General features: G+C 41.0%; 1 protein-coding gene across 7 annotated transcripts in view; it reads right to left on the reverse strand.

Annotated features, from left to right (window-relative positions):
* Nucleotides 1–25189, reverse strand: part of AKAP13 (A-kinase anchoring protein 13) — a 224007-nt gene that overhangs the window by 47964 nt on the left and 150854 nt on the right. For 4 of the 7 annotated variants that reach the window (XM_074917613.1, XM_074917612.1, XM_074917609.1 and 1 more), the window contains 5 exons: nt 17672–17753; nt 13778–13914; nt 6911–7257; nt 3713–3766; nt 134–196 (listed from right to left, as the gene is read on the reverse strand). In XM_074917613.1, coding sequence (XP_074773714.1) covers nt 134–196; nt 3713–3766; nt 6911–7257; nt 13778–13914; nt 17672–17753 — 683 coding nt within the window. The remainder of the gene's footprint in view (nt 1–133; nt 197–3712; nt 3767–6910; nt 7258–13777; nt 13915–17671; nt 17754–25189) is intronic. The other 3 variants (XM_074917611.1, XM_074917614.1, XM_074917615.1) reach the window with 3 other exon arrangements.

Below are 25189 nucleotides of genomic sequence, written 5' to 3' on the forward strand. Positions count from 1 at the left end.
GAAAAAGCAGACCAAGCAACAAACACGTGCACGCTTCAGCCAGAGCAGCAGTGGAAAAGGCAACGCACAGAAAGCTCACAACAGGGTGTTGCAGTGCTCCTTTGCTGCTGCTACACATTTATTTATACCATACCTTCTACAAGTAAAGTCAGGACCCATGGCAATGAACTGTACACCAGAGGGACACCAGCTCAAACTAGGAACATCAAAAGAGGCAAAGAAAGGAAAAGGGCTCTGATTATTGGATTGTTATGGAACGGGAATGTTAAAAGACTCTCACTCTTGCATATTTTAAACAAAAAACCCCAACAAACTCAGAAATAATACAGTAGCTACTATACATTTCTGGCTGCCAGAACACACCAGTGTCCCAAGTGACCGAGGTTACCACCAAACAGAGGGCAGGACAGCCCACGCTTCCCCCAAACCGATCCCAGGGGCAAGTATACAACATACTGAAGAAACTGCTCCTTGTGGGGAGAGAAGTTTTTGGGGAAAACAAGACTGAAACATACCAAAGTCAATTTTGCATAAGTAACTGCACACAGCCCTTGTGTTAGTAATGATTAGTATTTTTCTGGTACCTCTCATCTCCAAACCAGAAGAAGAATCCCTTAAAGACACTTAATCGTTTAAGTTCCCTCTATACAAGTATTAATAACCTCAGACTACACTTGAGAAAAATAAGGAGAGTGCTACATTCTTAAATGCTCCACAGCAAACCAGTGAAAGAGGCTGGAAGAAAAAAACCAGGTTCATCTTACTATTAACTGGGGATTAAATCAAGAGTTCTTCAAATAGTACTTTGACTAGAAAACCTTTCAGCTCCCATACCCCAAAAGAGTCCCAAGTTGCATCATGAAAGACATAAGAAATGCAAATACAGAATGCAAATATTGTGGTTGTTATTTTAAATACCACTTTTGTTATTTTTTCTCTGTCAGCTCATGGCCCAATTGCAAGCTTTGCAGACACAGAGAAATCAATCTTCTTGTCAGCTATGACATATAAAGGATCCTTAAATCCTGAAAAAGCTGTCCAGGAAACATACGTCATCTGAAGGGAATTTTGCATCAGCACAGATCTGCCAGAGCAGCACTGCACAAGTTCTGCTCCCAGGCCTTGGCCTGCAATCCACGCAAGGGGAGGACACGGCCAGAGCATGGTTTGCTCCAGGCTAGGAGCCTACAAAAAAAGCAAAACAAGTCTAAGTATCCCTGGGCCAGGATTTGCAAGTGCCAGAAGCCACAGAGGGCACAGAGGAAGGTTTAAAGCCACTGACTGCATCACCTCACGTCAAGTCCTCATATATTTTCCACACACAGTACAACACTGGAAACATTCAGGAAGGGTTTGATGGTTGGTGTTCAATGGTGGAGTACAGTTAATTGCTATCTGTTTTATTCAGGATGTTAATTGGATGAGGATACATGTGAAGTACCTGTGCTTTGTACCGCAAAGCTCCAGGTGTGCTTCACCAGCAGCTCTCAGCACTCATAAGCCTTCTTCATGAACATGTACCTTCCCATAACATGTCAATACTTCCAAGTACTTCACTGTCATCATCCAACTAAACCATGATGGCAGATGTAAGTATTAGGGAAGGACAAGGGAACAAAATACTTGAGATGATAAAAGAACCAAGTCCTGGCCACAGCAAACCCACCTCCATCGTAGATCTCAGTCTGCACTCTCAGGCTTAGGTTCAGCCTCCCAGCAGGTTAGCAAAACCTGCCTGGCAGAAACTAGATGGAGGCTGAGAAAGTTCCCCAAGGAAGGCATCAATACATGCTTCCTCTCTCCCTGCCTCCCAAGCCATTCCTGGCGGCCCCAAGACTACCAGGCTTGGTGGATGCTTGGAGCTATGCTTATGTTGACTTGTTTGCAGAAGACAGGAATTTTTGCATGGTCACTGTTCAATTGCAGGATATAGGATCTTCCTCATTAAAGAAATGATGCAACATTTACACTTGACAGTGCACTGTAAAAGATGTCTCTATTCCTGACCACTGCCATGTCACAGTGACAATCCCAAATGCTAAAACTGCAGGGAAGGGAAGCAGAAGAGTAGATGAGGGGAGGAGAGGAGAGGTGGCTGCATATATGTAGAAGGAAGCCTAGAAGTGATGGAAGGTATCAGAGAAGGAAAAAGACCTCTTGACAAGGGCTGTGGAAAGCAGTCTTACAGAATTACAATCCTGCTGGGGAGCCACCCACAATCTGTTGGCAACACCATAAAACCCAAACAAGATCAATGCAGAGCATGCAAAACCTCTTTACAGAGACAACTTGGGGAGGGGGTATGAGCTATTATATACATCAGCCTTGGGGGAGAGCATAAATTGTTGGAATTAGTTCCAGGCTGTTGCTCTCCAGCTGGGGTTAGAGGGGATGATACAGAAATGGTTGGGAGGCCAGAAAAAAAAATAAGAGAGAATGGTTATAAAAGAATTACCACACATTTCAGATATGGTTAAGTATTTTAGGCTGCCTATTCAAGACTTTTTCTTTATTCTACATATAAGCTAAGTGTTTCAGGATACTGTAACTCTAAATGCTAACACAGCTCCGACAGAGGAGCCTTAACAGGCAATTGGTAAAAAGATGTTAATTTGCATGAACTGAGAAGATGAGCACTGCACTTCTTCCTTCAGAGCACGGAGCGATGCAAATAGTGGCTTCATAGAAGTAAAAAAGCATGTTCGTTCTTGTCCCTTTTTTAAAAAAATATTTTTTAAGATCCCTCTCCTGAACTGTACAGCACTGCTCATATGGCTTCATTTATGCTGATGCATGGTAAGGCACAGTGATTTTTTTGGTAATAACATCATGGTAACATTTTTTACATGTGTGGAAATATGGTAGTTTGTACACAGACACATAACTCCATCCAGATCAAGGGAAACTAAATCCTGAGTTAACCTGCCACAGGAGGAAAGGGAGCAGGCTGTGGGAGATGAGAAGAGGTTGAACAACTGAAGGGGAGAGGTTAAACTTCCCCTTTTTTATTTTTTTTATTATTTTTTTTTAGCCTAAAAATGTGTAAGTGCGGACAGTCCTCATGTCTGCTGTGTTAAAAATTAAGTGTCCTATTTTATATGTTAATAGACAAAACAAATGTTACATGGGTGAAAAATGTGTATCTGCATGACGGATGAGAAACAGAAAGTCTGCTATACAGAAGAAAAAACACACATGGAAGTAAGGAAAAGGACCACACCTTATTTTCTATTTTTTAGGAAGATAGTTATAAAAAAAACCAGCAAAAGAGCAAAAGTAAAGCCATTTAATTCAACCAGCTGTAGATCTGCGGGGCATTATCCAACTCTGAGATCGTGCCTGATGCATCCCCTCCCCAAGTGCCCCTCCTGCAAGACTTGGCAGGAGTTTCGGATGTGCTTTAAATCCAAATGACGCACATGCTTGTAGGTAAACAATTATTTTAAGACAATTCCAAACCTTACACATGGTAAAGGCCAACAAAATGATATCTGAGATTTCTTAAAGTTGTTACATAATGTCCTGGAGAAAATGGCTTGTGCATGTGCTCTGTGGGTCAGAAAAACTGCCCTGGGTCAGACTGGAGAGGGAAGGCAGCCAAGTGGGATGCACAGCTCTAACGCCAATGCTTCGAGAGGTTTACTAACACGACAGTATGGAGTTAGTAGACATTCAAACGCAAAACAGTTAGTCACATTAGTTGGCTTTGTACCTTCTCCTATGAATGGGAGGCTTCTTTATACCATCCCCCAGAACTCGCATTGAACTGAAAATGAATCATGGAGAGTGGTCAGCAGCTTGAATGGAAAAAAAATGAACAAATGGCAGCTGAAGGAATAATATCCCAACACATGAACAACAGAGGGAATGGACATACAGGGAAAACACAAAATTAAATACTAAAGGAGGTAATGAGTCTCTCCTTCCTCCTCTCTCTTTTAAAAATAATTCTGGTTTTTGGTTGGTTGCTTTTTTTTTTTTTTTTTTTGTACAAAAAGAAGATTTCACAGGTATTGACCACCTGCAACTTAGCTGCTGCCAAAGCCAGGTCAGTTTAAAGTTTAGATAAGGACAAACTATTTAACAGAAGCTGTTAGAAACCAAGATTAACACTAGCTCCAGTTTTGCAGTGAAAACGTCGGCGTTTCTTTCCTCTGACCCAAACGTTAAAAACACTGCATCATTGTTGAAAGACAAGCATTTCAAATCTGCTACGAATGTCAGGAATTAACCGAAGGATGAACATCTTTTTGCAGCAGCCTTGTTAGTTCCCTTTGTATTTTTAATAGCAAAATCTAGACATGAGGATTATCTGTGAAGTGCAGTTGAGGAGAGAGTGGAAGCAGAAGGGAACTGAGCTTGATTTCACATTGTATTTAAGACGATTACATTTTCTCTGATCTTTTCTGTGAACAAACTTTTATGCTCATTCCTCTTAAACTGAAAATATGTAACACTGGAAAAGACCAAATCCTACAAAAGACTGATTTTTTTCCTATAGACTCTGTATCCTGTATCAGCAGCTCTAAACTTGACTTAGCTACCTTTACCATCAGGGGAAAGACTGGTTTTGGTATGGATGGGGGCTGGACTAGGCTGTGAGTCTTCTGCTGGGAGAGGGGTCACCTCTTACAGCTCGGCTGACCGTGCAGCCTGCCACCCCATTCCTCTTCCCAGCTGCGCAGCCCAGTTCCAATCCTTGGGTTGGATTTGATGGCAATTACACCTTATTTAGTTCATTTTCTGCTCATTTAGTGTGTGCAACCTGCTCACTTATGGACCAAACAAGTGCCATGGGTGCACAGAGGAGGAGGAGAGGGAGCATGGACAAGGGGTGGCAGGTGATGGGAACAGCACAGGTCCTGCCCATCAGCAGGACACACCTCAGCCAAGGCTTGTGCTCCGTGTTACTTCATTTCAAAGGTTTGCAAAAGTCCATTTATAATAAGGGATTTTCCCCTTTAAATGGAAATCTATCTTCTGCGTGTGATATAAATGAATAAGCAAACACCCTGAATTTAACTGATTTGTATGAAAGTCACTTGTTTGGACTTAATTTCCTCAGTATTTGTTGTTGCTCACTAAGCAACCAGAATCTCAACATCACAACAGCCATGTATGAAAAGAACAAAGAAAAGAAAAAAAACTCAAATAATCCAAATTCCTCTTTAACAGAAACATAAAACCAAATAGGAACTGAATCAGCAGCAGAGACCCACCCAGCTTTTCTTTTTTCATTAACCTATGTGACAGCTATGCTTATGTAGCAGCAGCTGTATCTAACAACATATGAGAATAATTACTGTTCCTTTAACTCAACTTTTCTTACATTTACAATGCATGTATTTTCCCATATCAGAGACAGCCTCCAAAGTCTGACGCAGGAGAATTTAACCCCATCTGTTAAGTGTTAGCAGTAATTGCCAGCTATGCAGTTTATTACCCTCAGAAATCCTTACATAACAGGTCCTACACTTAAAAATAAATCTCTCCAAATGAGTTTATAAGCTTATGGACTCATTCTGTCATAAACCTGCATGTATAACTTATGCTGATTCTTTTGTAGCTTTAAAAAGATAGGTATTACTTACTTTATCTAAATATTACCAGGGGACCGGGAATGAAATCAAAAAAAGGTGGCAGTGGTAAACAACAACAATAAGTCTTTCACCCTATGTTACTTAGAGGGTCCTGAATCTTCTTCAATATCGGCTTTAAAATCTGCAGAGTCTATGGTATTCCTTTGGTGATACCCACAGCTCCTAACGTTAAAGAATACATACATTTCTGATGGGAGGCTGCTGCCTCTCACTGGATTATCCAAATGGGTCAAGCAACAATTTACCAGGAACCCATTATGAGTGGCCAGTTTTAATTTAACAGCATCACCGAATGCAATGGCTCTGTCTATCTTAAAAGCAGACCTGTGGCCACGAAGGTAGCAGCAGCCTGGAGAGAGGCATGGCACTGCACGCCTGGGCTTGCAGCCTCTGTTAGCTCTGTAAGGTAAGGGCTCCACGGGACAGGAGGGTACAGCACCCTGACACTGTTAACTCAGCTGGCCATTCCTGCTCTGAAAGCACTAAAATGCATTGAAAACATTGGCCAAACTTCCACTGGTTTCAGAACAGGCAGGGTTTGACCCCAAAGCATCCAGCAGCCTGGATGCCGAATAGTGCAGAGCATGGCAGGGAACCTTACACCAACCACTTCATTGATGTGCATTTCGTTTTACTTCCTCTTTTTCCCCACTGAGATGGGAGGCTGAACACCACTTCTTCCCACAGTCACTTGGCACCAGCACCTACACACTCATGTGGCTGTTACACCTCTCCCTCTTCTATCATCTGAAAGAACAAATGGGAAAACTTCCCTTTTCAATCTTCCTGGGCATCACCAGGAACACCGGTGATGAGTTATGTGGGATTTACTGTCCATGAGAGACTGAGGTGGAACCAATTCTGTGAATTGGGGACTACTCATCTTAACACTGTGAGGAGCCTCAACACCATTTTTTAAAACCCTGGTGCCCATGCTATCTCTTAATACAATCAGAGCAATAATGGTTGTGTTTATTTTGTGGTCAATGAGATTTAACACTCCAATAATTCCTTTAACAAAGCCCTTCATACAGAAAGGGGTGGTGATAGTTCAAATAGAAGACCTGTCCCAGGGTAATTCCATTTCCTCTGGAAAGCTCAAGCGTACTGTAGGTATTAAGTACTTTAATCCTGAAAGTTAATTTAAAAAACAAACAAACATACTTTAGGAGAGTTTCTTCACCCCTTTAAGTGAAAAACAAATAACCAGAAGTGACATCCTCAGTTTTCTGTTTTTTCATGCTGAGTCCAAGGCTTAGATAAATATGCATGAGTGGGTGCAAAGTAAATCAAAGCAGCTCTTCACTCACCTCCTCTGATTTATTTCTGCTTCATTGGTGGCGTTCTTCCCTGGCCCCCAGCTGTGTCGACGGAAAGGTGACAGTGGCCGCATGGAGTTTCGCAAGACAGATGAAGGAGTGGGCACATCCGTGATACTGTCCAGCTCCTCTTCCTTTTCCCCTCCCTCTGTAGCCACCATGTTGGTGCAGCTGCCATCCAGGCTGTGCCTGTCCTTGGGCTGGATGAAGTTCAGCGTCGGTGGGAAGGGAAGGGATGTGTCGCTGCCCAGTGATGAGTTCCTCTCCAGGGACATGGTGTCATCTGCAGAGGAACTGGAGCTGGTAACATCACATGCAGACTGCTCCTCTTCAGGCTGCTGTGGATAAGAAAAATTAAAAATATATTAAAGTAGAATCATAGACTGGTTTGGGTTGGAGGGGACCTTTAAAGATCCAACTCTCCCTGCTATGGGCCAGGACATTGTTCACTGGATCAGGTTGCCCAAAGCCCTGTCCAACCTGACCTTGAACACTTTCAATGAAGTGAACAGCTTTAACATTTTAAATAAATGAAAATATTTTGTATTTCACATGAGCTGAGAGATTCCTAGTGACACCATGAGGCAAATTAACCATCGCAGAAGTGAGGCTTTTTGCTCTGCCTTCAACAGAGGTTGAAATGCTCTGCCAAGCAATCTCTTCCACTCCGCAGGTCCCTGGTTGCTGTCACCCTGGGCTCCCAGCTCAAGTCCTCTGCCTGCCTTCCTCTCTCCAACTCCACATTTCATCCTGCACAGCAACTCCTGCTTCTCTCACCATTTCTGGATAATCCCGTTATCAGTCAAGGTGCCATAAAAACACCAAAGGTTTATGGAGAGCAATTCATGGAGAACTGGGTCATCACGACTCCTGATGACAAACTCCAGCCTCTCTTGTGGGACCTGGGATGGGTTTGTAGCTGTCAGTCACGAGAGCTCATAGGGCAACATACTGTTCCACTGCATCATGCAGCACAAAAGGGGCAATTATTCAGTAGTGGAAAACAGAAAGAAAAAAAAAAAAACTTAAATCCCATCCCCCACTACTTTCCGTTAAGCAGAAAGTTAATGCCAAGGTTTGCAGCATTTTTCAAATCCAACTGTAATTGAAAAATATTGTTCCACAGGATCAGCTGCCCTGTATTACAGGTCTCAAGTCATACTGCAATTTTTTTGGTTTAGTTTGCTCCAGAAGCAACAAGTGGAAGCCAAACTGGTTCTCTTTGGCCAAAGGCCACATGCTGACCATACAGCCTGAGAAGAGCCTGTGTGTATTCTGTGTTCCCCGTGGCTAGCATAAAAAAACACAACCATCTCTCTGACATCACCTTCAGTCTGAAATGGTGTTTGCCCCGAAGGACTGACATGGGAAGTTTCAATTTATTCTCCTGCAGAGCCCTGTGCTGTATCATTTAAAATAATAATAGGCAGAATGATCTGTCAGACCATATATAATAGGCTATTCAGCAAAGCCACAGCGGTTAATTGTCTTCAAATAGCAGGCTTGGTGGGTCTCAGCAGAAGCTGAGTGCTCAAGGAGCTGCAGGCTGTCAGCTCTCATTTGACAGAAAACAACGGGCTATAAACTCCCGTCCTCAGAAGGGAGAGATGGGCATCAAAACCCATGCAGGGCAGGATGAACGGGAGTGGTGCTGCCCCACGGCAGTCCTCACCTCGGATCCCATCGCCCTGACTTCATTCAAGGCCAGCAGTCTTAAATGCTCCAGACACTTTTGCTTTTCTGTGCTTTTTTTTGATGGGCACACATTGTCAGTTAAAAGCTTCTTGTTAAACTGAATAAAAAGAAACTGAGATGTTCAAAAAGTAATCTAATAAAATATTTCACTACTTAGAGGGAAGCCCTGCTTCAAGTTTTGCTATTTTTTATTCTTATTTCAGTTGAATAGGTACACAATAATGATCCTAAGGTGGTTTAAATAAATGCTGTCACACTATTTCCCCTCCCCATCCATCAAAGAAAAACACAGCACAACACCAAAGCACAATATATCTTTTAAAGACAAAATATTAAAAAACACATTAAAAATATATCCCTCCAAAAGCATTCATTTTATGGTAAGGAATGTCAAATATTAATGGTGAATTTGTGTAAATACTTCAATAGTAAATTTATACTGTAATGTAAAGGATTGGATTTGACACATATTTAAATAAGAAGTAAGTTAAAACAAGAGAAAACTGAAATGGATGCCCTGTAAAGTTTCTGATGACGCTTGGCGTTATTCAGTATAATCTGATATTTGTGTGAGTCATGATGAGACCTTACTGCACTGCTGAAATCCAGACAAACTAAGCAGTCATTATGTGGATAATATTCCTTCAGTAGAGGAAACAGTCTGTTTCATTTTTCTGAGACACAGGAAAACACTGTTAGACATTAGGACAGCACAGCAGGAGGAGAGAGCACTACCCGCCAGCTGTACAGTGAGAGAGTTTGGAAACATTAAATTTGGATGCAAATCTAGCAACAATAGTGCAGAACATCAAATTATATAGGGAGGAATTAGCGTAAAAAGAGGAATTTTTATTTTCCAGATGAGAGTACTGCTCCAGTTTAAAATGCAGAACAAACCCCACTTCCCAAGCAGGGAAGATTTAAGGTTTCTATCATAACGTGTAGTTTGAAGAGATGTTTGAAAAATGTGAAACATGTTTGGTCTGTTTTAACTTTTACCTTGAGCATCAGAGACTGAGTACAGAATGCAATAAACAATTCCCTTGAACTTGTGGCCCGTGCTTATTCCTCTAAAGATATTCTTCATTTAAATGATTAATTTTTTTGGAAATAAAGCAGAATAGTTAATATGAAAGACCAAGACTCTGTCTGCAAAACGCCAAATGTGGCTGACACATCTAAGAAAGATCTATATTGTAGCCACCTCTGCAAAAAATCAGCTATCTGGCCAAGTGCCAGTAAATATGCACTGCTCTTTAATCCTATTTCAGTAAGAAAATACCCTGTTTTCAGAACAGAAATGGTTCTCTAATGTGTTATTTTCCTACAGGAAAAATGAAACATTAAAGAAATACTAATTTTCTTCAAGTTAGGCTTGCTGCATTGAACCTCAATGAATTCAAGCCTTAACTGTGACCATAGAACTCATGGCTGAAAAGAGCTTTTAAGACCTGTACCAGCAGGCATTTTCTTTGCTCTCAGAAACAGTACTTGGTGAGAAGCTAGTATGAAAAAATGAGATAAGGCACAAAAAGTGAGTTTTCTGAGAAAGAACGTATATACTTCTTCATGAATACAGATAAATCACTAGGATGGTGGAGGTATAAGATAACTTCCTCAACTAAATCCCTCCCTCTGTAGGAGGTCTTGATAAGTGGAATTAAAATGTTCTTTCAATCATTTTTGTGATGACAACATGAAAAGTGCTGAGACACAAACTTACTCTGTCCCCGACCTTCCATGTGACAAAGATATTAAAGGTGTTACAGGATTTAAAAAAGAAGACGAAAAATATTAAATCCTGGCATCCTGAAGTTTATTTGGTGTACCTTTACACGAAAGGAGTCAACATCTTTGGTTAGCTTGATATATAATCTAGCAGAGTAATTTTTTATTTGGATTTGCCTATGGCTCCAGGTTCCCTAAAGCCAACCTCAACAGTGGCCTCCCTATTAACTATTTATCATAATTTTTATGACTTGGAGCAGAGGAGTCTTTCCCTGCTGAAAGCCTTTCTCTTCAAACTTTTATTCCTTTGGGTTTGGGTTTTTTGCATGTTGTTAAGTTTATTTTTTTAAGAGAAACAGTAACTCTGAAAAAATAAATGCAAAATATTGATGTGTTTGTGTGTTTCCTTGAGCAAACCAAAACAAAGGCAGAAATTGAACAAAATTCAAGGGGCTGAGTTGTAATCCTTTCTTTTCACAATGATCTGTGGGTTCCTGACTTCCCAAGGGACTTTTGTCTGAATTATTTCCCAAGAAGCACATTAAAAAACTTCCCAGTAATGCTGAATTTTGGTGGCAGGTTAAAAGTTAAGATGAGCAAAGCGTATGGGCTACGCCCCAGGATGTTACCAGATGACTGTGAGAAATGACCTTATGCAGCATTAATCATTCAAGAAGGAGGGTGTTGCAAAGCCTGCCCAGATGGCTGTCTGAGATGGAGAAGGAAAAGCAGGATGACGAGGACATGGGAATGAAGCGCTGACGCAAAAAAATGAAACATTTTGCTGAAGCCATAGACCTCACATTGGAAGCGATTTCTGGATTTCAGCAACAGTCTCTAAAGTCTGAAAAAACAACTCAAGTTTTAGTGCTAAAGCTCTCTGAACCCAGCAGCTCATGTTACACAGCTCAGCACGTGTCTTTCAGAGAAAAAAAAATAATTAAAACAAGCACAGGAGATGGCAAGGAGATGGTAAAGAGAGCATGCACTGAACACCAGGGACAATTTAAGGTACTTGGAGATTTTGTGACCCCACAGACCCCAATTCTTCATGGTCCTGGGATATAACCAGGGCTTTAAATCCATACATTTCTAAGTGAATTGTGAATCCATACATTTCTAAGTGAATGGAAGCAGCCCAATGGCCCTGGACAGACAACAGCTTGTTCTTCCTAAGATTTATTTTAATGTATTAAGCAGTTAACAGAGAGGGAGTGATTTGTACAATAAAACCCATCTCTAAACTAAGTTCAACTCTTCTCCATACAAAGGGGAAGCAAGAACAGGACTAGTAATAACAATCATCATCATGACACTGAAAGGTTTGAGATCCTCTTTTTGTTCATAAACATGTTCTTTCTCTTCCCAATTTGATATGGAAATTGTACTGCTTAATAGGCTTATAACTAAGCAATTACAACCAAGACATGCATCTCTCAATATTTTTCGGAAGAAAGCTTATATCCAACACCTATCTCAGTGGTTATTAAAAATATTTAACTCTTCTATTTCTACCAACTGGGCTGAGTAGTCAAAAAAAAAAAAAAAAAGCGTGAATATGGAATGAGTTCACAACACAAAACCAGTGTCTCCTTCTAGAAATAATTTTTAACTGTAGAAAAGATACTCAGATAAATTCTGAGAAAGGAGACAAGGAACCAAGCTAGTCAGCAAAGCAGAGACAAAAAAAATGACTGAGGTTGAGATTAGTTTTGAATAACTTCCTAAACTCAACTTATGAACCTTCTGAACCCATTTGCAGATGAGGTCCGCAATCCACTGCATAATGAGAACAATGCAAAGGCTGCCAAATTAAGAAATTCACTTTCTACAAAGAAAATAATTTCCTCCCTCTGCCTGCTCTCCACTTGCAACTGAAGATCAGCTTTCCCCACCACCTTCTCCTCCTTTTCCCTGCAGCACCCCTACTACATTGTACTACCTATACTTTTTAAGTTTTCTTTTTTCTTTCCTGTATTTGGAGAAGAAAACTTTTCAGGTAAGAAAGGAGAAAAGCTAAAATTCTGTACAACATAAAATTTACTGTGTTCTCACATCACTCTTCTCCCATGCATCCCCATACAAGCATCAAATCAGGCCCAAATGGCAGTCGGCTGTCATAATTTGTGCCACTCTGTATGAGAAAACTGAAGACAGTCTTCTACTCTGCCAAACAGCCTTATATTCCCACAGTCCAGGGTCCCGCATCACTTTGAGAGTAAGATGGGAAAGGGTGAGGCTGGTGAGCTCTGTGCCCTACCACATGCATTAAGGATGACTTTAGTGTTCATTTATAGCACATGAGATCACTTAGCCTGGGCTGTGGTGTTTCCCGTCCTGCTGGAAAATATTCACCATCATCTGATTTGATTTAAGCAAACAGAATTTTGTTTCATTAAGTATATTTCTCTGAAAGCAAGTGTGAAATCTACTCTGAAAGTTTAGTTTTTCAGAACAGGAACTGTGCCTGCTCAAACAGGTAAGCTGGAGCTGAAGCTAGGCACGGAGATGACACCAACATGACAGCTGCTCTAAAAAAGAATGTTCATGTCCTCTTTGACTCTGCATCTCTATGATCTTTCTGTATGCTTTTTCATCATCTGCCTAGGGCAAGAAGAATATAAATTACCAACAAGATTATTCTTAAAAAGCAAAACCTAGTCATCCTCTGAATAAATTCAGGCTGGTCTGATACAGATGGCAAAAGACTGATGCTAAAGGAGGCATCCTCTGTTCAGGATGATGACTTTGTATCTCAGGTCTCACCCACTCCTCCCCCTTCTCAGCTGTGAGCAGCACAAAGGGCACAGGGATGACTAAGGTTAGTAATGACTTCTGTTGTTGATTTTAAGCAAACCTGAAAACATTTTCCTTCTACTTGCACGCAAAAAGGCATTAGAGATATGTCGCCTAGGCAACAAAACTATTCACTGGAATTGGCCTTAAGTATTTAGAGTGTTTCCTTCCTATCCAGGGAGTCACACTGAATTTACAGAAAAACATTAGTCCCTGTGAGAATTACAGTATATAATTCTGAAGGTGTCAGCACAGAGGTCATTGTTTGCTAGAGAAAAGCTCTTTGTTACATGAGTTAAAGATGGCTTTCATATCGTCTGTGCAATCCCTAATGACCTTGAAAGAAAATCCACCTTTTCGACTGTTCCTCTAGTACACGATTTACTTTTGGACAGTCAAAATTACTTTAATCTTTTTAACACTGGGGGCTGCACAGTTTTTGGAATTCTGCTGAAAGTAAATACATCCCTCATGTTGCTGCATCTGCAGAGGGGACCGGATCCTTCCTATCTATTCTGTTCCAGGATAATCGCTTCCAGGTTTCTAACTCACCAGTGAAATCAAGATGTGTTTGCAGCACAGGTTTATCAAATCAGGCCTCAGAGATTTTTTAACCATATCCCAACCAGGCTTTCCTACCTTTCCAAAGACAAGGTCTTCCATCCCATCACCAGCCAAGGGGAAGAGGTCAGACTCACTCCCGGACTCTCTTTTAAGGACACCCTGTGACGAGGCACAGACGCTATTCAGCCCATCCTCCAAGAAGTTCTCACATTCTGAGGGAGCAAAGCAGACAAAGTTATGATCTGATGCTTTCTGTAGCATCCATACATCCGACTCGCACACTCTTAGTAATTTCAAGGATGTAAAACCAACCATAAACACAGCTTCATAAATTGCGTTCACCTCCCAAAACCGTGCCTGTAAATTTTCAAATAATTTATTCAAGAGTTTGAAACTCCTGTTTAATGCATCATCAAAGCACAGGGTGCAAACAGAAATTCTGTATTAAACAGTCATATACGCTTGTAGCTTGAGGTGCTGATAAATATTTTATATATCAGGTACCCCACACTGAGCATAACAGGATGTTTCCCATCGATTGCAGCAACTGGAAAATTAGACTCATATTCAGTAAATGTAGAAATATAACTTGACAATATTTCCTTTCTTTCTCAATTAAAGAATCAATTCCCTCTAAATGCCAAGGGGCTTTTAATGCATATTGGGACAATTTCATTCCTTCTTCTGTACTTCTCACTGAAAAAGCACTAGTATGACTTCCATGACAAGCTTTACTTTTTTAAGATTCAAAAACCATTTTTTTAACAATTCTCAGCTTTCATAACCCCTGGCATTGAAATATAAGCATACTGCATCCCTTTTTTTCTAAAATGCTTCCAGCTGTTTGTTATTGGGGTGATCAGCAGCACGGCCACTGAGAAAGCCCTCCTTTCCAAAAACCTTGAGACATGTATTTGCATAAAAAATGCTTGTATATCATTTCATTTGTTCAGCCTTCAGGCAAAAGTATTAATGACAATTTTGGCAATAACTGAACATTCTTTCTTCCCAGCTCAAAATATTTTCTAATTATTAGTATTTTTTAAAAAAAGAAGTGTTATTTTGCAACCTGCTCTAACTGAACAGATCCAAAACATGCTTAGCTCCCTGGAGAGGAGCCAGGGCAATAAAATATTGGTTCACTCTTAAATTACACCTAACTAACTCCATCCTTGGTGATGTCAGGCTTACAACAACGACACGTTTGGGTAGCTAGAAGCCACCTTTTTCCCTTCCCCATTCTTAACCTGTGCCTCACAGCAGTTATCAAACAGCCTGGCTGCAGCCCAGTCAATTGGAGCAACTCCACTGTCAGAGAAAATAATGTTAATTTGTTGATGGCAGTGGGACTCCCCTGTTTAGGGCAGGGGGGAGCTGAAGCTGGTCGGAAACCCCATTACTCCGTAGAGGAGTTTCCACACCACGGAGAATTGGAAAAGCACTTAATGGAGGCGGCGTGGCTGCTCGCTGGTCCTGTTCCCCTTTTGGTAAACCTGGAAAATCTGAACTGCTTTTCCATCACTGAGGGGGAGAAGGGAGGGCATAAGAAGAAGAGAGGGAAAAAAACAAACACCACCCCCCCCCCCAAAAAAAAAAACCAACCCCCCCAAAACAAAACAAAACAAACAAAAACAAAACAAAACAAAACAAAACAAAACAAAAAAACACAAAAAAACAAAAGAAGGGAAAAGCAAGGAAGAGATGGAGAGACTGTAAGGGAGCGGGCCAGGGTGCGGGCTGTCCAGCTGGCAGCCAGCAGAGCATGTCCACAGCCCAGACTGAAAAACAAAGGGGCTCGAGCCACGTTCCAGCGGAAAATCAGCGGGGACGGTCCAGATACGCCAAGGGACGGATACCTCGCCCTGACGATAAATCACAAGAGGCAGAAAAGCCTCCTCTGTAGGAGTCTCCGAGGGACAGAGGAGATGAAGTGGTGGGGAAGGACGATAAGGACCACAGTGGTGGGAACCCCATATACCTCATCTCATCTGTGCTGAGAAACTGATTCCCAAACCCTGTCTTCTCTCCACTGCCACCCCTTCTCTCTGCACATGCTGGATTTATAGTGGAACTGTGATTATCTGATCTACTCTGTGGAGGTGCAGATGAAAATACAGTGATGATGGTAAGACACTTCTGCACCTAACAGAGACCAAAAAAACTTATGTAGCAAAAAGCCCTAGGGAAAAATTTCCAAGCGACTCTCTTTACGTACGTTTTCCAAACCCTTGTGTCCTGCAAGACAGGGCTGAGCGCTACAATTCCATGCTGAAGCTACATATCTGCTACACTCCTCCACGCATTTAATTTCAAAAGCACTGACAGAAAATGAGAAGCTATGATTTCTCCTAAGGTTTAAGGACTCTGTCCTTATAAGCCATTTCAGCAGGATTATTCATCAGGTGAAAAAGGTCTAATTCCTTAACAAGTTGTGTATTTTTAAGTGAACCAAATTACGACAACTAATGGTTTTATTGCTGTTAGGTGTTGCCAGATTTTTCTTGCCTTCTCTACACTGCACAGCACAGTAGTGCAGCCGGAGGGATGCATGTGCAGTAACAACATTATTTCCAGAAAGGCCAGAACCTGAAGAGCCTGAGATCTTCCTGCTGCTTCAGTCCGACCGTAGAGCACATTAATCACCCTAAAAACCTGCCTCTTTGTGCCTGTGTTACAGACACATATTACTTTAATTATTAATATGTAACTGTACATAAGGCTACCTGATTACATAATTAATATATTTCTATACTATGATATTGCATTGGATATTTCGTCAGTATCTAACTGATATTGATCCATATGAATGCGTGATTACACATTTGGCAAGTAAAATGAGTGCACATCATTTTGCAGCCAAATGGAGCACAGTAACTCTTGCCTGAAGCACTAAAATATCATACCAAGAGGCAAGGGATTTGGGGACACAGTTAGGAAAGAAGCAGCATGGTGATACCACAGGCTCTCCTGTAATACGTTCTTGAAACAGCTATCCACTGTTTATGACTATTCTAAAAAGAGTACTATTTTTTTTTAATAAAAAAGCACTTATTTAACTTCGATGGGAGCTAAACTTCTACCTAGAATAAACCCTTTAGGTCAGCCACTGATTATCCCTTCTTAGCCTACACTCTGAAAAGATTAGGTTTGAATTTCATATTGACACTCACGTGGCTCAATCCCTGGTTTTCTTTCAAGTCTTTCAGATAAACTGAAGAAGATTCAGGTGAGACCCCCTTCTCAAAATGAGAGCAAGGCAAGAAGTGTCCTCCCAATGAACAGTCCAAAGTCACAACTCATGACCCTGATAAATTACACTATATGTTTTGAACATGCATAATTCAATTAAAGGAAATGCTTTATTTCTTATCTTGGACACCAAACCCTGTTTGAAACTTGCCCAGACAAGATTTTCTGTCCGGGTGGAAGAGCCAGAAAGCACCAGCCAGCACGCAGGGCTGGGAGCTCGGCATGGCTGGTGGGCAGGGTGTGGGAATGATGGCTCTGAACAGCCTTCCTGCTTCCTGAAGCCTGGAAATATTGCACATTTCAGAAGGAAAAAAAAAACAAAACAAAAAAACAACACAAAAAACCAAGCCACTGATCTGGATCTAAATATGGATTCAGGAGTTTCAATTTCTGACTGTTTTTTTTCTTTTATTGTATTATCCTTTTAGCTAGAAACTATGTCTGTGTGCTTCATCAAAACTTTCAAGTTTGTTGGTTTTTTTTTTTAAAAAAAGAAAAAAACAAAATACTAAAGTACTTTAAATGCATAATATTTAAGCTGGTGACACACTACACAGCTCACTGCAAGTCAAGTACTACAACCATGTGCTAACAATGACTCATGGCAGATTCATTACACATTTTCTTTTGTTTATGTATTTTCCCCGTTGAGGCAAGGATGTCAAAAATAAGAAGAAAAAGGAGGAAAGAAAAGGTGAGGAGAACTGCAGGGTTGCTCACCTGGAGACTCCCGTGTTCGTTTGCGCTCCAGAAGGGAAGAATCGGGACATGGCTCCAGTGAACACCAGCTTTCGCGGTTTATCTGAAAAACAGACCAGAGTAAATTAAAGAAAGGCAACTCTTACTAATGTACCTGTTAGCCTCTTCTGTAATGTCATTCTGCATCAACCAGCAGATATACAGTTATGGTTTAATTTTGCCCGAATAATAAAAACATCAAAAATAACTTACAAACTTTTTTTTTTTTTTTTTTTTTAAGCAACACTAAACAAACCATTAAAATATGCCAAAAAACTTTATTTCTCTGTGGAAAGTATGACTTCAAGGTGGCTCCTGCTCAAGGCTTTCAGAGGGACGATGAGCCAGCATTTAAGCTACTAGTTGAGGACTTTAGAAACCTGGCTTCAATTCTCACTTCCATTTGTAGTGGGACTGCAGGCAAGATACTCTTCTGTTTTATGCCTCGGTTCACTATCTGCAGAATAGCAGTTCCTTACCACCCGTACTGCTGTAAAGATAATTACCTTAAAAATGGTATGGTGTTCTGATAATGTGGAAACGAGGACTAGGGAAGTGCCCAGGTCATGGTGAGAACAGAAGCATTCTGTGTTTGCATTAACTGAAATGATTATGATGTTAGAAACCCCCATTTTAACACTAAAATACATCACATGGTTTATTGCAACATCAGCCTGTACCATCTCACCCAGTCCCTCACCCTTTCTGTGACTTCCTGTCTTCAAGCAAGGATGACTGATCTGTTCTCAGCCTTCTCCCTCTGCCTATGCTTCACTTTTCCTCACCTGGATTGTGTTGTCCAACATTTTGACTCTGAAGTCTGCTGGACTATCTGCAACACTTGGCTCATCTAACATACGCTTCCCAAGGCCTTTGTCTACTGCTGGTAGACTTTGGAAGCCCCTTCGCTTTCTGCCATTTCTCCTAGCTGAACATCTTTATTTGTCAAATGCAAGCAAATCTTACCTAAACAATCTGATGTCCCACATCACAAAATTAAGAGGTTGTTACCCCTCCTGACCTCCCTCAACACACAGGATCTCACATGTTAAGTTGTAGCTAAAAGAAAGCTACTGAAATGGATGACTTTGATTTTATACAACAACTATTTCTCCTACTCTCTCTCTAGTTTCGGTTTCTCCTGAAATAATTTCCTTTGCCTTCTCTCTGACAAATAGAGAATTTTTACTATTTATTTTTTGCTTCTGACCTGTCTTCAAATTTCCTGCATGATCTTGCTCCATGTTTGCAATCCCTTGCCGGATTCTCAACCCCTTGATGTTCTCCTTTCTCCAATGTTATGAAATGCACTGCTTTTTCCTTTTTATTTTTTTAAATAAAGAAAACCCAAGACTCCCCTACCCTTGACCTGACTTGCTGCTTTAACTAATGACCCATGTCCTTCTTCCTTTTCTCGCTGAGATCGTGGAACATGTGATTTGCAGTCGCTGGCTGGCGCCACTCACTGGTCTGGCTGCATCCCCCTGCCCTTTACCCGGAGGGGCTCCTGCCAGCACCTCCCCTCACCTCCTGCTCGCCACACTGCAGAGTTAATGCTCCATTCCCCCAGACCCGTCAGCTGCTTCCTACAGCACATTTTTCTTCCTTAGGTTTTGTCCTCCTCCATACTACTGCTATGACAAAAGGGGGTTGGAAGGGCCTTTGACAGCTCACTAGTCCCTTTCTGCTGCTCCAAATCAGGCTCAGCTATAATCTGAGAGGTCTTAAACCAACATGCCATAAAATCCTCCAGCAGCAAGGATGCCGTGACCTTCTCCAGTTAGCAGCTCTTGCTGTGGGAGACAGGGAAGGATCAGAGATCTGAGAGGGGAAAAATTAGGAGTCATCTCCCAGAAGAGGTGAAGGAGACCTTGTGCTCTACCAGAGTCGGGTCTCAATGTGACCTCAGTGCACGTCCCACCCAGACGTCCCTCCCCACCTCCATACAATTTTTCAGGTTATTATTCTGAGATATGATGTACACTTCCTATCAGTCGCTGCTCATACATATGCACTACATACACATTCATCTAAGAACCCATTTGTGCCCTAAGATCCTACCCTTCCCTGCACCTTTACTCAACACACACACCCCACACCCCCTTCTCACTTTTGCATATATTACATATATATTAAATAAGAGTTGGAGACAGAAAGAGCAGCAGTCTGAAGTCTGAGAAAAGCTTTTGCAAGCAAATACTCAAAACATTGATTTCTTTTGTTTTCCAAAGTGACATAAAAATGCTGAATTTTAACTGTTGCATGGACAGTGGGTCACTGTTCGGATTCTTTCAACAGAAGAAAGATACCTCCTGTTCCCAGCGAGGCTGAGGGGTATCTAACCTTTGCAACTGAACGTCAATGCAGAATTTATATATACTTTTTTAGTCTTAAAAGAGCTGTAAAGTCAATAAATATCACATCATTACTGTAAAGTCAGTAAATATCATGTTAATATTCTTTTCTCTCCAGACAAAGCAGAACCTATTTCGCAGCACACTATCTTACATTTTATTAAAGGCAAATCTAGAGGTTGAGCCTGAACACACGAAGGAGGATAAATGCAAATGTGCTCAAGTCCGCACAAATGACAAAACAACCCATTTCAGATATAAAATTAAATTCTGCCTCCTCCTGACTGACTTGCACCTAACTCCTTCCTCATCATATTGAGCCTGATCTTCCTTACTCTTAAACCAATGTATCTCCATCAGAATTAAGGGAACTACTCCCAATTTATACTGATATCCACTATTGGAAATCAATAATTAAACATCCTGTTCAATAATTAGCAGTAAGAAAGCAAAGTATGAGGAGGCTCAAGCCTATCCGTTGATTGGTAATAGAATAAACTATATTAGGCTGAATTAACATTATATTTTTTCCTTTAATAGAACCAATTGAGTCATTCACTGAAAATGCATTATAGACATTGGCATTTTTTCAAAAGAGATTTGAGTATTTTTCCCATTACCCAGCCAGTTCTCTCCTCTGTCCTGTGACTTTGCCAAGTATTGAAAAAGTCTGTTTTTTTCTCAAAAAAAAAGTAATCAGAGCACAACACTGAGGTCTAAGGTGCTGTTTCAGATATACCTGATTAGCTACAGAAGACAACATCAGGAACTAAGTATTTATCTCAGTATTACTAATTCAGGAATAATAATAATCATCATCAAAATACAAACAAAGGAAACCACTACTATACACAAGTATTCCCTATGCCAAAACGAGCCCAGACAGGATTTGAGGGAGGTTTACTGCACACTCTCAGGAAACTGGGTGGTCCACAGATACTCAAAACACAAACCCCACTATCCACAGCCCCAGACTGAGTACTGGGATCCCTCCTCAACAACCAAATTCTGCTTGTATTTACTCAGGACTAGTGACTGCAGGTACAGACATTAAGGACTGTAAAGAAAATACCACTATAAAAGCACCTGAACATCAGGGATTGGGGAATGCATCAGTATGAAGAAATCTGAACTGAGGTTGTCTTGGGATTTTGCAGACATATGTGCATTATATGTAACAAAACTCTTCCTCCCTTCTTTCCTTAGCCTCTGTTTTGTGAAGGGAAGCCCAATGACAGGACCGCAGGTCGGTGGCCTCAGAAGATGATAAACCCTCACACACTTTCTGCCTTGCCCACACTCATTACAGTGCATCGATTCTGGTCATCCCAAGTCTCTGTGGCGGGAGCAGAGGATGCAGCAGTGTTCAGATGGCAGAAGGGAATAGGAAATAGCCTCTGGGAAGAGAGTTTCAATACACAGCTTTTGAAAAAACGCCAGGAGAGAACCAGCTATTTTTCCATGCAGAAGCCTAAATGTGTTTATCTGCAGCTCAGACACAGAATGAATCATGGAAGCACATCCCCAGGCACCAAAAACTGAATCCCGAAGGATTTTCTCTTCGCCTGTGAACACTAGCAGACTGAATGTCCAAAGAGGGCTTTAGGACAACAGCTGGAGTTGCAAGCAGCAGACGGTTTGATTGCTCCTTCTGAGCACACATTCATGTATTTCCTGACTCTCAGAGGCATCTTCCTGCAGACACTGAATTAGGAACTTGATGTGACTTAACACATAATCCTCCCTGCATAAGAAAAGGACGGCACTGGACAACCTGCAGGACAGACACGGCTGGGATGTCCTCCATCACACAGGAATGATGAGCAACCCCAGCCTCTGTTCCCAAGCTCTTCCCTCCTCTCCCCCTGCACCACAGTCTTGCCTGAGGAGTTATCTAACCCCCCAGTGCTTGCAGTCCTGTGCGGTGCTTCACCTCGAAAACCAGAATTGGGATCTCCTTCTCAGAAGACATTTCAAAAACGTCTATTTCTGGCAGAGCGGCGTGGCAGAAGGTTTGCTAGACACACTCACCTCAGGAGCCAGTCGCTGCCTGGCTCCCATGCACCTCTCCTACCTTTCCACGATGGAAAAGTCCTTTTTGCCTCCCTCTGGTTTTAACTCATTTTGCCTTTCATTTCACAATAAAGAAAACACACTGACCTCTCAGGAAATCTTCCACTATTTGAAAAGTTTGCACTTGTCAGCCTCACTGGTACAGACATAAATCAGTATCTCTAGACCAGAAGGAACCAGATGATTTTAACTTTCATTTCCTAACAAACCTCTAGAGATTCATCTTCCCTCCATATTGTTTTAACTTTATCCTAAATTTACAAGTTTCCATTTCTGTCCTCCTCACACACCCCACCCCCCCAGCCTCCAGACTAAGTTCTACCTTGCAGCTAAAACCAGATACTATTTCACATAGGAAAGTATTTAATAGAGTAATTCTAGCTTGATTGGTGTATCACTAAGTACTTGTATACCACACTGATTAACAACTGACACTAGGAAAGATCTGAAATATCCATCAAAGAAGAAAAATAGCGGAAAATAAACAATACTTTAAATTCAATTATAACTAATTTGTTTAATACTCAAAAATGATATAATGATTTTATTTTTTTTTTTAAATTTTAATGTAAATCTTAATTATTCTCTAGAAGCTACCCGTTCCTGAAAATCTCCCGTAGCACAGGTTTCACTGAAGGAATTTGTACATATAACTGGAATTTAGTGTTTATTCTGAGCAACTTTTAACTTTATAATTCCATTTATGATGGAATTATCCAGTTGCCTCAGATTCCTGAACTGGAAACTAAAGCAAAAGTTGATTCAAACCTTTCACTAAAATCACCTTTCTAAATCCTCAAAACCTCTTTCAAAAGGACCATAAGGGTGGGGCACCCAGAGAAGAAATTTCCACTGTCTTCCTTCAAGAGCTGTTGATGAAGAAAACCTCTATATGCACAAAACTCACGTTAAGAGCAAAAATCACTGCTTTGGCAATCATCTTGCCAGACAATATTAAGAGAAGACATATCAATTTGCTTGCAAATTCCAGAATTTTTTTAAATTTAAATTTTTTGTAATCTCCCTGTGTATTTTCTTAGCTTGAGGGAAAGGTTTTACCATGCAGATGAAGAACACAAAGATGATTCTCCAATATATGACAAAAGGGACAAAGTGACAACAGCGGATTTCTATAGAGATTTATCTTCTAGCACTGTGAATACGCTACACTGAGCCTTCTACCTGTACAGAATTGGTGACACTGAACCAGGACAACATTTTTTCAAGGGGGTCCAAAGTGACCTCGTTCACAGCAACAAGTGAGCAGTGCTACAGAGAACTACACTAAAGGATTACACCAGAAGAGGCTCCTATAACCACAGGACATTTTAAATGACTGAATAAATTAGCACTTTGTGGTGTAAGAGCAATGCTGAATACCCCCTGGCAACGTCCCAACTGGGAAAAGGAACGTGAGCCCAAAGAACATTTTCCAGCCCTTGGCACTGGGATGTCCTCCACCAGGGATGAAGACTCCTGGTAACAACAAACTTTAATTAAGTTTTTAAAATAACAACGACTTTGCATAAAAACCATCTCTTGACTAAAATGGGAGCAAAATTCCCACAAACATGTATGGGCCGAAGGTAAAAACATATTGGGTTCATTTAAGTTATCCTTACAGTTCTAATTCTACATGAGACACAAACAGAAAAACTCAAAAGTTCTCCATATCATCCTAAATACACTTCTCTCCTGCTGTCCCTTCAATAACCAAACCAGTGTGGACAGATGCAGGATTAAAGTTCAGTCATTTTAGGGCCACAAAATTCAACAAGACACTGAATACCCATCATCTGAGGATGGTACTTCCCTCAGAAGAAGCAGCCCAAAGAAGAAATGAATATCCTTATGTGTCAAATAATCGAAAACACAGAAAAGAAAAAGCTTTACGATAACATACAATGGAAGAAACCTTAGTTTTGGTTAATTTGGGGATCTTTCTCCACACATTACTTTTAGATTAAGATGCTACAAACTGCACTTGTCCTTAGGTTGATTCCAGAGGATCTTCTCCAGCGCTGGGACAGAGCTACCAGAGCAGCCCTCTGCTAGGGAGCAGAACAACTAACCGATAATGTTGCCCCTTTATTTTCAAAATGCCTTATTTTTATAACATTGAGCTAGTTTTAATTTCATGAATAATGTTCTTAACTTTAGCTGGAAGCTGAATAGAATCCGTTCACCTGAAGAGCAGCTAAAATCAAACCTCATTTCCCCAGTTATGAAAAAACTTATACCCCCTGCCTACACTTAATAGTTTGAGCATTCACATAACAAAGGTGAAATGTAGATACAGGCAACAAGCAATTAGAAAACGTTTCCATTTGCAATTGCTCAGTTTCCATTCTCAAAGTGAGCCCATTTTTTATTTTCTAACTGCAAAGTACAGCCTGTTCATCCAGACTCGAGCACTCATCTAACTTCTCGTGTTCTTGCAAGGTGCCAGCCAGTGTGGTTTCCATATTCTGTCCCTAGATAGTTATATCTGTGGTAGCAGGCACAACACAAAAATGAGACAGGGCTGCCAACTCACACATGGGCACACTGAGAATTCCCATTTTGGGTCTTGGAATAACATAGCACAGACTGCTTTACCCTGCATGTAGCTGCTCGGAGCTCAGTGAATTGTCCAGACAAGCAGATATTCCACATGCCCCACATCTTCTCCCTCATCTGCTACCATGCAACCCCAACAGAAAAGATGATGGCAAATTTTAATGCCACTTCTGCATCATTCAGGCTTCCCTTGTACAGTGGCAAACCACTATGTTCAATAACCAAGTTCATCATGCTCTCATTGTTGCAGCAGCAAAAAAAGCTGCAGTAAAGATGAAGTCCCACCTCTGACACAGAGGCTAGGACACTGATTTATCTGTTGCCTCTCGCTTTTCTGTATGTGGGGAGGAGGAAGAAACAACGTTAAAGTCAAAAATAACTGTGTGCATCAACTCCCAAAGTTGCTGGGGTTTGTTGTTTTTTTTTTTTTTTTCTTTTGTAATTTCACAAGCCACTGTGTTTCAGGCACAATCTAAACATGGAAAATTTGAGCCCCAACACACTGACCCTTCAG

Source organism: Athene noctua, chromosome 13 (assembly GCF_965140245.1).
Source record: "Athene noctua chromosome 13, bAthNoc1.hap1.1, whole genome shotgun sequence".
Lineage (NCBI taxonomy): Eukaryota > Metazoa > Chordata > Aves > Strigiformes > Strigidae > Athene > Athene noctua.